The sequence below is a fragment of the Electrophorus electricus genome, chromosome 26 (genome assembly GCF_041902795.1).
Source record: "Electrophorus electricus isolate QZ-2024a chromosome 26, ASM4190279v1, whole genome shotgun sequence".
Lineage (NCBI taxonomy): Eukaryota > Metazoa > Chordata > Actinopteri > Gymnotiformes > Gymnotidae > Electrophorus > Electrophorus electricus.
Window position 1 is genome coordinate 9,162,501 of NC_137522.1, and position 15,289 is coordinate 9,177,789.

Genomic DNA, 15,289 nt, shown 5'->3' on the forward strand with positions numbered 1-15,289 from the left:
ATTCTTTTTTGTGTTCATCTTCCACCCCATTTGTTGTTTTTTTGTGTTTTTTACTTTTCAGTTTTGTCATATTGCCATAGCGATTTTCACGCTCTCTCTCATGACTGGGCAAAGCTGGACGATCTGTCACAAAGGTGGGTGTGTCTTTGTGCTGGCTGAGCTAACCAGCCTCGCTGAATCGCAGTTATGGGTAAATTGTGATCATAGACAAAGATAATGTCAGACCACGAATCCGGTTTCATTATGTGCAAGTGCTGCCTGTGACGTCAATGAGATCATTCAGACGCACATCTCCTGGCCCAAGCCTGGCCTTTTCCTCTAATAGGGAGAATACCCAGCACAATGACTGTGGCTTTCATGTGGTAGTGAATGAGAAGTATAACACTGTCTAGCAGACAGAGGCGGCAGTAACTGACATGCTTGTGAGGCTGACCCCGTGTCTGTGCTGTCTGTAGGCCCGGGGAGAGACTCCAGGACTGGCATCGCTATTCCTCCAAGCAGGGTGAGTGAAACACAGGAACAAATCAGCAGCCCACTAAGCCGGCACAGCGTTAAAAACTGACACGGTGCATGGAAGCTTTTGCAGTTGACCCCAATTTGTGTGATGTCCTCAGACATAAATATAACCACAGAAACATAAGAACATAACGGAGATGATAAAGACTGTATGTATTTAGTAATTACGAACAGCTCCTTGTTTTTCGGCTCACATGGGCTTTGCCTCTGTGCCGTCACCCAGGCCCGGAGGAGCTCTCTACAGCATCGACAGCATGCCGGATCTACGCAAGCGGAAGGCCATCCCGCTGGTTCGAGATCTGGTGAGTCAGATTTTATGGTGGCCCGCGGCCTCACTCAGTCTGAGGGACTCCAGGAAAAGCACCGCTCTGAGCGGAGCTGCATCAGAGGACTGGTGCATTTGTGTTAGTCCCTGGCTGTTTGTATGGTACATGGTCCAGTTTCTGCTCATTGCCTCTCAAACTTCTTCTGACCTACTTTCTAAGCTTGGTGCATCCTGAGATCCTGCTTTGTTCTTGATTCTGCAGTTATTTTAGCATTTAAAACTCAGGCACCTTTTCCTGTGGCTCCAGCTTTATGGGGCGTGTAGTTGCTTGTATGGAGTGTGTGTGTGTGTGTGTGTGTGTGTGTGTGTGTGTGTACACTTCTATATTAGTTGCTTCTAGTCTCCTTCTGTAACTGACTACATGAGATTTTAAAGACAGAAAATATTTTATGGTCTAGACCTTGTTGGGATGTGCACCCATTTTTTGTGATTTCATCAGTTCTTCTTGCCTGTGTGTCCACCAGCTAGGCACCCAGAGCTAGGCACCCAGAGCTAGGCACCCAGAGCGGTCCCCTTTAACAGTGCTGACATATGATATACGGCTCTGACCCCCCCCCCCCCCCCATAAAAAAGAGACCATTGCTAAATAATCAGTTTCTCTTGTTTTACTATTCATTGGTATGTGCTGGAGTAAAATTTATGTTTTTTTCCGTAAATTATTGGCATTTCTCCCAAATTCCAAAATTAAATATTGTCATTTAGAGCATTTATTTGCAGAAAATGACAAATGGTCAGGAAACTCTGACTCTTGTACAACTATAGGTTACTTGTATCGTCTGACTAGTACTCTCACAGATTACTTTTCTTTATTTTCTGAGGTTTCCCCAAAAAAACGCTGAGTGTCTTTGCCACTTTTCCTCTTGCTCATGACTTACTGTGAAATTAAAGATGACAAAAGCTGACTAATAAAAACTGCTCTCACTTTAATCAAACACTAATGCCATTTATCATAAAATTTAAATAAATTAAGTAAATTAAAACTACTACTCTACATGTTCATGTGCATCACTAAAAGGACTTACACTTTACAGAGACTTTACATGGGATTTCTAACAAATATAACGACATATAAAAACATTAATGTTAGTTGAATATGCCCATGATTACTGTTGGACGCTGCATGAATGTGTGGCTAATTACCTTTCCAGGTAACTTAACATCAGTAGTGATGGTTGAATGAAGCAGCATTCTCCAAATGTCTCCAAATGGCTGTTTCCACTTCGTACAATTACTGACGTTTTAGTAAAATAATATTTATTTCCGAAACTAATGTCTACGGCCTTGCAATATACACTGGAATGGAAAGACTCACATACAGGTAAAGAGGAAATCTGGGAGTGGTTTAATTTTTTTACAGAGCAGCATTTTATTCAGTTCACCACAGAATCAAGGACATCAACTGATTACTGTAAACAGCGTCATCCACTAAGAACATTTGATCTCTAATGACTCTCCTGTTGCGATAACCTCGTTTTCCTGCCAAATCTGACTAAACTCATCACAATTTCAGACTAAGCAACTGGTTTTCTGACTCAAGCCGAATGCTTACTCGAATTTAAAGAATGCTGACTCACGCAGAGCACCTTTGACTCTCACTGAGCGCTCACATTTGAAGCAGATTTCTCCAGACTCCAAATTATTCCCAACAAAAACACTTCACCAGGCTCTGCTCTCAGATCAAAAAACCTGTTGAGGAGAGAGAACATTAGCATACCACCCTAAAGAGTCTAGCGGTTTTCCCATTTCAAATCCATCTTTAATTCTGCTTCCACGTGCGTACACAAAAGCTCAGAGCTGCACCTGAAAGGAAGTTCATCTGGGAGACTGTCCTTCCTAATTGCCTCTTCCTCTCCTCCTCCTCTCTTTCTCTTCTTTACGCTCTTCTCCATCTCCGCCTTCTCCTTCATCACACTCTCACCTACCTGTCAAAACTTGTCTTTCATTTTAAATCCAGCAGTCTGTGCGACTTTCTCATACTGGCCATTTGAGTCCTCGAATGTTATTTGAAAGGCCAGTTCTTAAAGGTCTATTTATTACATCACATTGATTTTCCATAAGAGGGTTTTGGGGTGTTGAATTTCGTTCCGGTTCTTTATAATAATGCACATTTTTGTGTTCCCTTCTTCTTTGCCCCGACACCCCATCTTCACCAGGCAATGGTGAGTTCAAGGTTTTTAGTTACGTAATGGGAATGATTAAAGTGGGATGTGCCTCCAGTTAGGAAAATGAACATATTTCATATGCATGTGAAAAGTACTTGGATCTTTGGTTAGAATGTTTTTGCTTTCTGCTTCAGTCCCTGGTCCAGAACTCTCGCAAGGCTGGAATCACCTCAGCAATGGCCTCGAGCACTCTCAACAATGAAGAGCTGGTATACTCACACATTCTTTTTCATTCTCTTTCTTTAACACTTTTTCTTTCACTGTCCCCTTTTCCTGTAGCTCAATCGCTCTCGCTTGGCCTCTTTTTACCTCCTTGTCTTACCCAGTCTGGTATGTTGTTTTGCATCCGCAGAAGACTCACGTGTATAAGAAGACGCTCCAAGCTCTCGTCTACCCCATCTCATGTACCACACCCCACAATTTTGAGGTGTGGACAGCCACCACGCCCACCTACTGCTACGAGTGTGAGGGGCTGCTGTGGGGCATCGCCCGGCAGGGCATGCGCTGCACCGAGTGTGGGGTCAAATGTCACGAGAAGTGCCAGGATCTCCTCAACGCTGACTGTTTGCAGAGTAAGGTCTCACTTACTGGGGGGAAGAGTCAGCAAAACTCTTTGGCTTTCATGTCATTTTGCCTGTGCTCTAATTAAGCTGTCTTCGATCTAATAACCGAGTGAACGTACGCACCTGGTCTCATTTATACAGAACCTCCACACACTGCTGCTAATGACAGATTTATTTATCCCTTTCTGCAGTGGAGAGCTGACTTGGCTTTCATCATCTCTCATCACTAATATAATAACGAGCAGTAAGATCCAGTCGAGTTGTGACGAAATTCTCGTTCATGTTATGCCCATGTCTCCCACGTTCCTGCTGGGCAGGAGCGGCGGAGAAGAGCTCCAAGCACGGCGCGGAGGACCGCACGCAGAACATCATCATGGTGCTGAAGGACCGTATGAAGATCCGCGAGCGCAACAAGCCGGAGATCTTCGAGCTCATCCAGGATGTGTTTGGCGTGCCCAAAACCACCCACGTCACGCAGATGAAGCAGGTCAAACAGAGCGTCCTGGACGGCACATCCAAGTGGTCGGCCAAGATCAGCATCACAGGTCGGTGGGCAGCCCACCGTACCCATGAAGCTGTCACCTACACCCTTGAAAACGCCAGCACTCGTGGCTAATCCCTTCGTCCTAGATTAACCATTCATCACCATTCACCGTGTGGACCTCTGTGTCCTAGAGCATAAAACAAATAGTGAAAAACTTTCCACAGGTCTTCGGATTTTGCAGTCAGATTTTCACTTGGCTTTGCTGTGCTATAACAAGCAATTATAATGTAAGATAGAGAAAATAAAGCTGTGCTCTTTACTCTCTTTGCAGTCCTGTGTGCTCAAGGCCTTCAGGCAAAGGACAAAACTGGCTCCAGTGACCCCTACGTCACAGTGCAGGTGGGAAAGACCAAGAAAAGGACCAAGACCATTTACGGAAACCTCAATCCAGTCTGGGACGAGTCCTTCAATTTGTAAGTGCCGTCTTCTGCTGAAAACGCAGCGTAGTTTGACCTCATTTCAATTGTAAATGCAGTACAAAAAGGTTCGGTAGTAGAAAGCTCGGCGGATCAGACAGAGTCTGATCTCTTCCTCCAGCGAGTGTCACAACTCTTCGGATCGGATTAAGGTGCGAGTGTGGGACGAGGACGATGACATCAAGTCACGTGTGAAGCAGAAATTCAAGCGGGAGTCGGACGACTTCTTGGGGCAGACCATCATCGAAGTGCGCACGCTGAGCGGCGAGATGGACGTGTGGTACAACCTGGGTGAGCCAAGATCTCTCTGCTCACTGGTTTGTAGCAAGACACATACAATAGGACCGCAGAGCTGATAATGTTAGGAAATAACCGGGGTCACAGGAGATGAATGGTAGAGATTTCCTCTAGTCGTGCAGCTATGATGTGAAGGGGTTATAAATGTTTTGAAAAGAGACGTGTTTCTTTGTGACAGGCACGATAATGCACTCACCACACACCGCTTAACAGCTAAATGATGCTGCACGTACCATTTTACAGTAGAACTGCTTTCCACCTTTTAGTTATATATTTATGGAAACTGGACACTCGGGGTGTAATAACACTCTCTTAGCAATCATAAAAGCGCGCACACACACCATGCAATTATGAAAAGGTCCACTGGCTGCCTGCTGACTCTCTCGTTCCTTTCGCTCCCTTGGCCTGCTCTCTGTTCAGACAAGCGCACAGACAAGTCCGCTGTGTCGGGGGCCATTCGCATGCACATCAGTGTGGAGATCAAAGGGGAGGAGACCGTAGCGCCGTACCACGTCCAGTACACCTGCCTGCACGAGGCCAGTCCGCCACTGTACTCAAATGGACTCTGACCATAATGACGACGCAAAGTGGTCTACTTAGTAAACTAAACAATAGGGCTTTGTTTGTGTGTTGGTTTTGTTTTGACATTAAGCCTGCATATGTAAACGAATTGACAGGAGTAGTGCTAACTCATGAACGCGGCATGTAGCGCTGAAGGGACTTCGTCGTACCCTTTTGGTAAACGGTATCTCTTTCAACGCACAGAACCTCTTTCACTACGTGACGGACCTCCAGAACAACGGCGTGGTGAAGATCCCAGACGCCAAGGGTGATGATGCTTGGAAGGTCTACTTCGAAGAGACGCCACAGGAGATCGTGGACGAGTTCGCCATGCGCTACGGAGTGGAATCCATTTACCAAGCCATGACGTGAGCCGGAACCTGAAGCGTTATTTTCTAAATCCGCCGATTTCATCATCTCAGTGAAAAGGCTCACAGTGCTTTGCCTTGTTTTTTTGCACTAGACACTTTGCATGCCTGTCATCCAAGTACATGTGTCCCGGCGTGCCGGCAGTGATGAGCACCCTACTGGCTAACATCAATGCCTACTACGCCCACACCACCCAGGCCACCAACAATGTCTCTGCCTCAGACCGCTTCGCTGCCTCCAACTTTGGGGTGGGTGCCTCGTACACAGTTTCTGACTCATTATGGAAAAACATATTTTCTCATAGAAATCTGAGCAGTGCAGTAATGATGGTGCTATATCTTCTAATTTCGAATGACCATTTTGGGTTGTGCTACATACAGAAAGAGCGCTTTGTCAAGCTTCTGGACCAACTCCACAACTCCCTGAGGATTGACCTCTCAATGTATAGGGTACTGTTATTTTCTCATCTTTGTTCTCTCGCGCTCTCTCTCTCTCTCTCTGTTTTCGACTCTCAGTTTCAGTGTGTCTTATGCTTCCTTTCTCTAACACTTTGGGCTTTACTTTAAGGGCCTTCATGTAACCCCAGCAAACGGATTAGTGTCTAGTTCTCCGAGTTACTTGCAGGCAAGAAATGTCTCTGTGCTGTTTGCCTGCAGAGCCAACATTACAAAAGGACCAGGCACACTGTAGAGATTTTACTCTGGAAAAAGAAATGAGCAATGGGGGAAAAAAACCTCTGGTCTATCTCCTAAGATCCAGCTCTCTGAATCTTATACAGAATATATTACGTTTCTTTCTCTCTGGATGTTAAGTTTCTGTTTTTGCTGTCGCAGAACAATTTCCCAGCCAGCAGTCCAGAGAGGCTTCAGGACCTGAAGTCTACAGTGGACCTACTGACCAGTATCACTTTCTTCAGGATGAAGGTAACCCACTCTCTGACACACAGCACCCTGATACAGCTCAATCTGAAAGCCTTAGAAACCTCCGTTTACCAAAGTGCCCATCTGGGTGAACCACACCCATGTGCTTTGGCAGGTCCAAGAGCTGCAGAGTCCCCCTCGTGCCAGCCAGGTGGTGAAGGACTGCGTGAAGGCCTGCCTCAACTCCACCTATGAGTATATCTTTAACAACTGCCATGAGCTCTACAGTCGAGAGTACCAGTCCGACCCGGTGAGTCACTGCTCTGCAGCCCAGCAGCCAGGCCTGCCCAGGGCCCTGCTGGGCCATCAGAGTGCAGGGTTCAGCTCCCCATCAGTGCTGCAGCTAGTTCACAGCTTCCTCTCATGCGTAATTAGCACAGTAGGATCTTGCGGAACTCCGTCATGAATAGTAAATGCTAGATTCCCTTTGAATTAAGTGGATGACCCCAAGGCTTCTGCTGTGTTTTTGCGGACGCTTCTTTGTGAGATTTGTTTTTTAATTTTGCTCTTTCCTCATGGCAACTGGCGGAATTTTGCTTGTGGCTCATCTCCGGCTGTAATGATTGTTGCTATTGTTTCTTTACACAGTCAAAGAAAGGTGAGGTTCCTCCTGAAGAACAGGGTCCCAGCATCAAGAACCTGGACTTCTGGTCCAAACTGATCACCCTCATCGTGTCCATCATAGAGGAGGACAAGAACTCATACACCCCTTGCCTTAACCAGTGAGTTCACGGCTCCAAAGCTCCACTAAGACTCAGTCTAACCGAGCTCCACGACCCCATGACAAGACATAATAACATGCCATTCCAGCGCAGGTCTGAGAATGAGTTGCATTTTCACGCCCTCCCAGATTTCCCCAGGAGCTGAACGTTGGGAAGATCAGTGCGGAGGTCATGTGGAACCTGTTTGCCCAGGACATGAAGTACGCCATGGAGGGTGAGTGTGACGTGCAGTGTGCTGACATCGCATCTCCATCAGTTCTGTTCACATCAGTCTACATGACAGTAGGGCGATTTATTCAGTACCAGCTGTAGGCGCTAAATGAATCAACTGTTATGGGTATTATCCTGCATGTCACAGCGATGTGACAGCGTTTTAAAGAATGTGAGCTGAGTGGATTGTGGGTAGATACTTGGAAAAAAAAAACAACTTGCTTTGTTGGTTAGCTCACTGGCTGCATTTAGGACAAAGTTAATGTGAAACTGTGCTGATGATTCATCGCCCCTTGCCTTTGCGGTCTCCGTGACCATCTGGTCTGTAATGAGCTTCTATTGTCTTCACCGCTCCCATTCTCAGAGCACGAAAAGAACCGCCTCTGTAAGAGTGCTGACTACATGAACCTGCACTTCAAAGTGAAGTGGCTCTACAATGAGTACTGCAAAGACCTGCCCTTCTTCAAGAGCCGAGTGCCGGAGTACCCGGCGTGAGTGCTTGCTGCTCCCTTTGTCGCTCCAACGCGCGCACACACACATTCTCAACACCCGTTTGCACGCGCGTACGTGTAAGTGTAGAGGGCGGTGGTCCTCAGCGCAGTACCAGGCCTTTATGTTGACCTGCAGGTGGTTCGAGCCATTCGTCATCCAGTGGCTGGACGAGAATGAGGAAGTGTCTCGAGACTTCCTGCATGGAGCTCTGGAAAGAGACAAAAAGGATGGAGTATGTGATTATTGATCATCACCGAACCCCCCCCCCTCCCCCCTTCCCCCATTTATATATAAGTTTAGTAAATCTTTAACATTTGAGCCACTTTGGAAGTTGAGTCTCATTTAGTGTCTGAATGAGGCACAGAGCTCCAGGTTACTGCAGTACGTGTCATAGTCCTTGATGAATGGGTACCCAGCCTCCCCAGCTCATCTGCCAGCCAGAGAGCTCCTCACTCGTTTGGTTTTCACCCGTGTTCCCTATCCAGAGTCACCATCACCACACCGCAGCCCAATTCCTCCAAGACAAGAGGCATCGCACCTGCTGGTGTGTGGTCGCAAATAGAACCCTCCCCACCTCCCTGCGTTCCCATCCGCGTCTCCGCGGCCTTTCTGCGTGAAAAACGCACAGGGCTTTTCTCAGAGTCTCCTGCTCACGCTTCTTTCATCCGCCCCTGCAGTACCAGCAGACTTCGGAGCACGCTCTCTTCTCCTGCTCGGTGGTGGACGTCTTCTCTCAGCTCAACCAGAGCTTCGAGATCATCAAAAAGCTGGAGTGTCCTGACCCACAGATCGTAGGCCACTACATGAAGAGATTTGCCAAGGTAAACACCAGCAGCTCCAGACTTGAGTCGCTGTCCTCTAAATTTGCAGTATGATGAAATGTTTTACTACCTGATATCATCTGATAAAAGCTAACGGCTAAGTGCTAAGCCATGTGCGTTGTTTAGTAGTATGTAGCATTAGCTTAGTGGAAGCACATCAGAATAATGTTTTTTCTGCCTTTTCTGTGCAGACAATTAGCAATGTCCTGCTGTCCTACGCTGACATCATTTCCCGGGACTTCCCCAACCACTGCACCAAGGAGAAAGTGGTAAATGTCTGAAACCCCTTTATGATTTTGTTCATCTCCTTCATCATTTATGTTTTTTCTTACCGTAACACATTTTCCTTTCTACCAATTACAGAATGCCAAAGATGGGGCTATAAAGGTATTTTCTGAATGAGTTCGAATGAGTTTGGACCTTTCTGGAGTGTTTCAAAGTTCATTTTGTCGAGCCATAAATTGTCTAAACTGCTGATTGTCTGTCTGGTTGTTTTTTCCATTGACGCTTAACTGATCACCTTCCAGTGGTGTTTTCCGTTTGGATGTGTAACGTTTGCCTTCCGTGGGCTTTTCCACAGCCGTGTATCCTGATTAACAACATCCAGCAGCTCCGCGTCCAGCTGGAGAAAATGTTTGAGGCCATGGGAGGCAAAGATGTGAGTCAACATCAGAACCTGATGAGGAGTCTTGAGCCATGCCACATGGACAGGAAGCAGACATTGTTCTCTGAAACTGTGATCCGTGTGAGGTTGGTTTCAGCAAGGTTCTCGTGTGTTCCAGCTGAACGTCGAGGCCAGTGACATTCTGAAAGAGCTGCAGGTGAAGCTCAACAACGTGCTGGATGACCTGGCAAGGATCTTTGCCACGAGGTGAGCCGGGCAGCTAATGTGGGAACTCCACCTGCTGGGTGGGATTCTCGATATTAGCAGTCCAGTAAAATCTGACCAAATCTGACTGTGCCATTGAGTAGCTGTTTTTTGCTCTTTGCGAGTGCTGGGCTCATGTCTGCTTGGCCTGGCTGCTTTGACATGGGCTTCCTCCCTGGCCGCCTTGTGCAGCTTCCAGCCCAACATAGAGGAGAACGTGAAGCAGATGGGAGACATCCTGAGCCAGGTGAAGGGCACAGGCAATGTGCCGGCCAGCGCCTGCAGCAGTGTGGCCCAGGACGCCGACAACGTCCTGCAGCCCATCATGGACTTTTTGGACAGCAAGTATGTTTCCTCTCTGAAAGGCCTTTCTGCTGACGTGGTTCCTCCTTCACCCTCTGCTTGGGGTGCCAAACTTCACTGCCCTAACACACCTAATTTAGCTCACTAAAGTATTTCCAACCAGCTTTTAAATCGGTATAAAAATTGCTGCACGGACGTTTACAGTTGCATAGTGAGATCTGCTTCTTCATTACCAATCCCCAGATGAGATGCTTTAATAAACATCGGCTTGGGATCCATTTGTCATGTGCTCTGTTGTCTTTCCTCCCCTTTCACTCAGCCTGTCCCTGTTTGCTAAGATCTGCGAGAAGACGGTGCTGAAGCGCGTGCTAAAGGAACTGTGGAAGCTCGTCATGAACACCATGGAGAAGACCATCGTCCTGCCTCCACTCACTGACCAAACGGTGAGAGCTTATTCCACTTATTTGTCCAGTCTGAAAAACTGCTGCAGTTTCCTAGGATCAAAAGCTCGGAGTACACTAATTGTTGACGTTTGCCGGACAAGAGCTTACATGAGCTCCTAACTGTTACTGAACATCGTGTACTGTTTTCTTGTTTGGGTCCTGAAGATGTTTACAGCTGAAGATCTTTGGGTTCATAATGTGTCCATGGCCAGTAGACGCGCCAGTAATGGTCCCCCTTGAGTTATTTCTTATTTATGTTCCCGGCTCCCTGACCCAAATACTCACAAGCAAATAAGTCCATTCTTTCCCGCACTTAATCAGTGAGGGCCAGTGGGTTGCACCATCACCATCCTACAACCCACTCAGAAGGCTGCTCTTTGCTCTCAGATGGGCTTTTGTCCAGTGACGTTTAAAGATCATGTATTTATGACTGTGAGATCAGAGACCAGCCTGACGTTTTATTTGTCTTTAGACATCTGTTCCTGTTTGTGTTATTTTTGTTTGTTTGTTTGTTTGTATGTTTGTTTTTGACAAAAGAGCCCCATGTCGTTAATACAAACCCCCAGTCTTTGGGATGGTTGTCCAGCACAGCCCTGCCCGCTTTTCCATTGCCAAGCACGGCACTGATAAAAGCTAACGGCTAAGTTCTAAGCCACGTGATGCGTCCCTTCTTGCTGGTGTTGATGTCGGACGAACGTTTTAATGTTAATACTGATTGGATGTGGGGCTCTTTGCATTTTCACTGACCCTTCTCTCTGGTTATTATTACATTCTCGCTCGCACCCCCCCCCCGCACCCCCTCCTCCTCCTCCTCCTCCTCTTCCTCCTCCTCCTCCTCCTCAGATGATAGTAAGTACGGCAGTTCTCCTGTCTGTGCGTCTGTCTGTCCTGCGGTCCGTCGGTGCCGAGTGCTCCGTCCCCTCCACTTCTCCTGCTCCGTGTGTCTGCAGAGTGCTCCCCCCTCTCCTCATCCGCCGCAAGCCCTCATCTCTTCATCGTGTCTCCGTCTCTCTCTCTCCATCTTTCACCTGCTCTCTCCACCTCCGCCCAACCGACTCTTCTCCCGTCTGCCTTCCTTTTGTGGCTGAGGCGGCTGCAGCATGGTGCATTCCTGATCGACTTGGAAAAGGCCTTTCTGAACGAATCACTCCGTCTGGTGTGTCCCCCCCCCCCCCACTACACCTTTCTCTTTTACATTTTCCCTCTCTAGAAGTGGCACTCTCTCTTTCTCTCTTCCACTCTCTCGCCTGTCTGTCCCCTGCCCCGCTTGGCAGGTTTCCAGTTCAGGCACCTTCGCTGGTGGCTTTGTGGTTTGGTCAGTATTTGGTGCCAGCCTCGCCCACTCGCACGTCTTCTAACTCCTTTCTCTCTCCTGTGTCGGTCTGCTGCTTGCGTCTCAACTCTCAGTTCTGACCTTCTGGTCTGCTCTCTGCAGACTCTGTTCTGTCAGTCTGTCATGGTATTTGGTTTTTGGGTGTGTTCTTGAAGTGCTAAATGTTACATTGGCAGTTCTAATTCAGGCCAGGCTCCAAGTAACCTAAACCTTATCTGTCTGAGCTATTTTATTTGTTTTATTCGACCATTCCTATAAAGTTAAAACATTTAGTCAAATGAAGATGTTTGTGCTGGTTTTTTTTCCCTCACATTTTGCCTTATGCTTTAGTTTTTGTCCACCCAAGCATGTTGTTTTTCTCTCAAAATACATTTATTTTATAATTATTTTTTTTTATTGAACACTTTTTACCAGCTTTGTTCTACACATTAGCCGCTTTTTTCTTGTTTTGCTAAAAAAATTTATTTGTTTATTTTGATAAAACATTATTAGCTATTTCCACCTGCATGATAGGTTGTCAGCAATATCCATTCTCCTCTCGGCCAGAGATGGTGTGAAATCAAGCCGGTCTTAACCGTAGCTACAGCAACCCTGTCATGGCCACGGTCTCAAACTGCAGACCCATTCATTTCTCCACTATTCCTGCTTCTCGGCCTGACGCCTGTCGTTATGTACATTTCGTTATGACGTTATATTCTTGGCCTATCAGTCTGCTACACTCCCTGTCGGTCAGCCAGTGTGAGGAAGGTCAAAGCTCTTCTGGAGTTAACAGTACTGTCCTCTTTTCACAGGGCAGGGTGAAGCTTGCTTGTCACAGTGATGTAAGGACTCAAACACCTCTAGTCCAATGTGTCCTGTCTCTCTTTCTATCTCTAAATGTCTTCTGTTCTCTCTGTCCCACGGGTCCCCCTGTCTCCACCCAGTCTAACGGGAGCACTCGTTTAGGTTTCCCTTAGCGCACACACACACACACACACACACACACATACGCTGAGTAAATGACACAAGGCTTCAGACTCTAATTAGTGTTCAGACCCTTTAGGCTAGATGAGAACCTGCATGCTTCATCAGTAGTTTGTTTTGAGCCGTGAAGAATGCGTTCACAGCCCACGGTGCCGCAGGAATTGTTTTTTTTTTTGTTTTGCTTTAAGGTTCAACGAATACAGGGCCATTTTCTTTTGTATGCAGTGCGCCTTAATGTGCCTCTATGACTAAGTGTGTTTTAGTCAATGTTACAAGCTGTACCTGTATGGACATTGACACATTGCTAAGGTACACAGCCCTTTTTCACTTAGTGATATATCCTTACTAGAGTATCGTCCCGTCCAAGATACTAGATATATCACCATAGTGTTGTCACAGGCTGTGGACCGAGTGGGTTCTATAGTCCTTTTTCACTCTCTCTTTGTACAGTTCTGTCAGTTGTGTCTTTCGTGCATAGCTAGTATACTGTCTTACGTTGCATTCTGTAAATGATGTGTGTGTGTGTGTGTGTGTGTGTACACGCACACTGCTGGGTTGAAGTCGAGTAGATGTATGTATGTGTTTTAGTTTGTCTGTGTGTATTTGTGTGCAACATCAACTGTCTGACCTCTGTCATGTGGCATTTCTGTCATATGCTCTGTTCATCTCTGGAACTTCACCAACACTGCCTCTCTCCTCTCTCCTCTCCCCTCTCTCCTCTCCTCTCTCTCCTCTCCCCTCTCTCCTCTCCCCTCTCTCCTCTCCCCTCTCCCCTCTCTCCTCTCTCCCCTCTCTCCTCTCGTTCTGTCTTTTGTGTTGTCATCCAACTTACAGGGCACGCAGCTCATCTTCAATGCAGCCAAGGAGCTTGGCCAGCTGTCCAAGCTGAAGGTGAGTGAGTATTGACACACATGTTGGTTGATTGGGGTAAATGTCCATCCGGTGGTACCCAAGCCCCAGAATCCTCTTCCCCACACAGGAGCACATGGTTCGAGAGGAGGCCAAGGCTTTGTCACCCAAGCAGTGTGCGGTCATCGAGCTGGCCCTGGACACCATCAAGGTAAGAGCTAATATATCACCGAAAACCCAACCACCGAGCAAACCGGGAAATACCAGCTCTGTCCACGTCATTCACTGCACACTCCAGCGTTTCCCATTAATAATTACGATGTGTCTTTGCCTCTGTTCTGTCAGCTGTCCACATGTATATGAGCCATCTTAATGGACATGGCCACAGTAGTGATGCCTTGTGTTGCAGCAATATTTCCACGCGGGCGGCGTGGGCCTGAAGAAGACCTTCTTGGAGAAGAGTCCTGATCTGCAGTCCCTCCACTATGCCCTCTCCCTCTACACACAAGCCACAGACAAGCTCATCAAGACCTTTGTCCAGTCTCAGAACGCTCAGGGTACGCTTGCGTCCAGTTCCTTTCTGTTTCTTGCACTTTTGGAAACGGAGTCTTTTGCCTTGTCTCAGCCTTTCTGACGGAGAATTCCTTTCTGCCGACATTATGTGGGTTAAGCAATTTTAAATAGCAGTCCTGCTCCGGTGATTCTTTTTCTTCTCTGTCTTCTGTTTGTCAGACACACACACACACACTTGCTGAGGACTGTTTTAGCTGTATGCTTCTCGCGCTCTTTCTCTAACTTTCTCGTATTCTTCCTGTGTTCCTTCTCTGTTATTGTAGTTGCTCTCATTCTGTGGGAATCGTGACACAGTTTGGCTCTCGCTGCCTCTAGCACAGGAGCCATTTTAATGAATGATTACTTGAAATTTAATTACAATAAATGTCACTCCTCTAGCTGAGCGTTTAAACACATTTGAAAGCAACGGCCCTTAAGCTGTGTGTGTGTGTGTGTGTGTGTGTGTGTGTGTGTGTGTACCAAGTACAGCTCATTTGACTGTTAAAGACTAATTATGTCTGTATTACACTCTGATATCCAAAATATTTGTTAACATGCATGTTGAACTGTTTATTCTCTCTCTCTCTCTCTCTCTCTCTCTCTCTCCTCACGTTTCTCTTTCCCCACTGGTTCCCTTTGCGCTTCATCTATGCCTGTCTTTAATGCTCTCCCTCCTATCCCCCGACCCCTGACCCCTGACCTCCTCACCCTCTCTCTCCACCAGTACATGGAGGGAAGGGGGTGAGGTTCACCCACAGTGAGGATGTGTACCCCGAGAAGGGTACGTCTACCACGGGCCTAGCGGCCTGCCCCACCCAAAACCATATCCCCCCCCCCCCCCCCCCCCAAAAAAAAATCAGGTCATGCACATCCCATTTAAGTGGACCAATCGCATGCCCTGCAAGCAGCCATATCCTCCCACAGAGGAGGCCGCAATCAGTGCAACTGTCTTGCATGTACGAGGTCTTGGGACTGACTTGCTCTATGTGCACATACATTGGATGGACATGTACATTGGCACTACAGGAAAAGAAAGCCCAAATGGTGTGGGTGCGCGTGG

The 15,289-nt window shown here is 47.2% G+C and overlaps 1 protein-coding gene across 1 annotated transcript in view; it reads left to right on the forward strand.

Annotated features, from left to right (window-relative positions):
• unc13a (unc-13 homolog A (C. elegans)) overlaps window positions 1-15,289 on the forward strand; it is a 33,276-nt gene that overhangs the window by 14,466 nt on the left and 3,521 nt on the right. Inside the window, exons 13-40 of the mRNA XM_081708325.1 lie at window positions 456-502; window positions 740-818; window positions 2,995-3,000; window positions 3,138-3,212; window positions 3,356-3,575; window positions 3,884-4,111; window positions 4,382-4,523; window positions 4,648-4,817; window positions 5,244-5,359; window positions 5,589-5,752; window positions 5,848-6,001; window positions 6,134-6,202; window positions 6,587-6,676; window positions 6,789-6,923; window positions 7,262-7,395; window positions 7,524-7,609; window positions 7,970-8,096; window positions 8,233-8,329; window positions 8,775-8,918; window positions 9,110-9,187; window positions 9,499-9,576; window positions 9,701-9,789; window positions 9,979-10,131; window positions 10,409-10,532; window positions 13,663-13,719; window positions 13,808-13,888; window positions 14,087-14,234; window positions 14,954-15,010. Of these exons, the coding sequence (XP_081564451.1) occupies window positions 456-502; window positions 740-818; window positions 2,995-3,000; window positions 3,138-3,212; window positions 3,356-3,575; window positions 3,884-4,111; window positions 4,382-4,523; window positions 4,648-4,817; window positions 5,244-5,359; window positions 5,589-5,752; window positions 5,848-6,001; window positions 6,134-6,202; window positions 6,587-6,676; window positions 6,789-6,923; window positions 7,262-7,395; window positions 7,524-7,609; window positions 7,970-8,096; window positions 8,233-8,329; window positions 8,775-8,918; window positions 9,110-9,187; window positions 9,499-9,576; window positions 9,701-9,789; window positions 9,979-10,131; window positions 10,409-10,532; window positions 13,663-13,719; window positions 13,808-13,888; window positions 14,087-14,234; window positions 14,954-15,010 (3,148 nt within the window). The remainder of the gene's footprint in view (window positions 1-455; window positions 503-739; window positions 819-2,994; window positions 3,001-3,137; window positions 3,213-3,355; window positions 3,576-3,883; window positions 4,112-4,381; window positions 4,524-4,647; window positions 4,818-5,243; window positions 5,360-5,588; window positions 5,753-5,847; window positions 6,002-6,133; window positions 6,203-6,586; window positions 6,677-6,788; window positions 6,924-7,261; window positions 7,396-7,523; window positions 7,610-7,969; window positions 8,097-8,232; window positions 8,330-8,774; window positions 8,919-9,109; window positions 9,188-9,498; window positions 9,577-9,700; window positions 9,790-9,978; window positions 10,132-10,408; window positions 10,533-13,662; window positions 13,720-13,807; window positions 13,889-14,086; window positions 14,235-14,953; window positions 15,011-15,289) is intronic.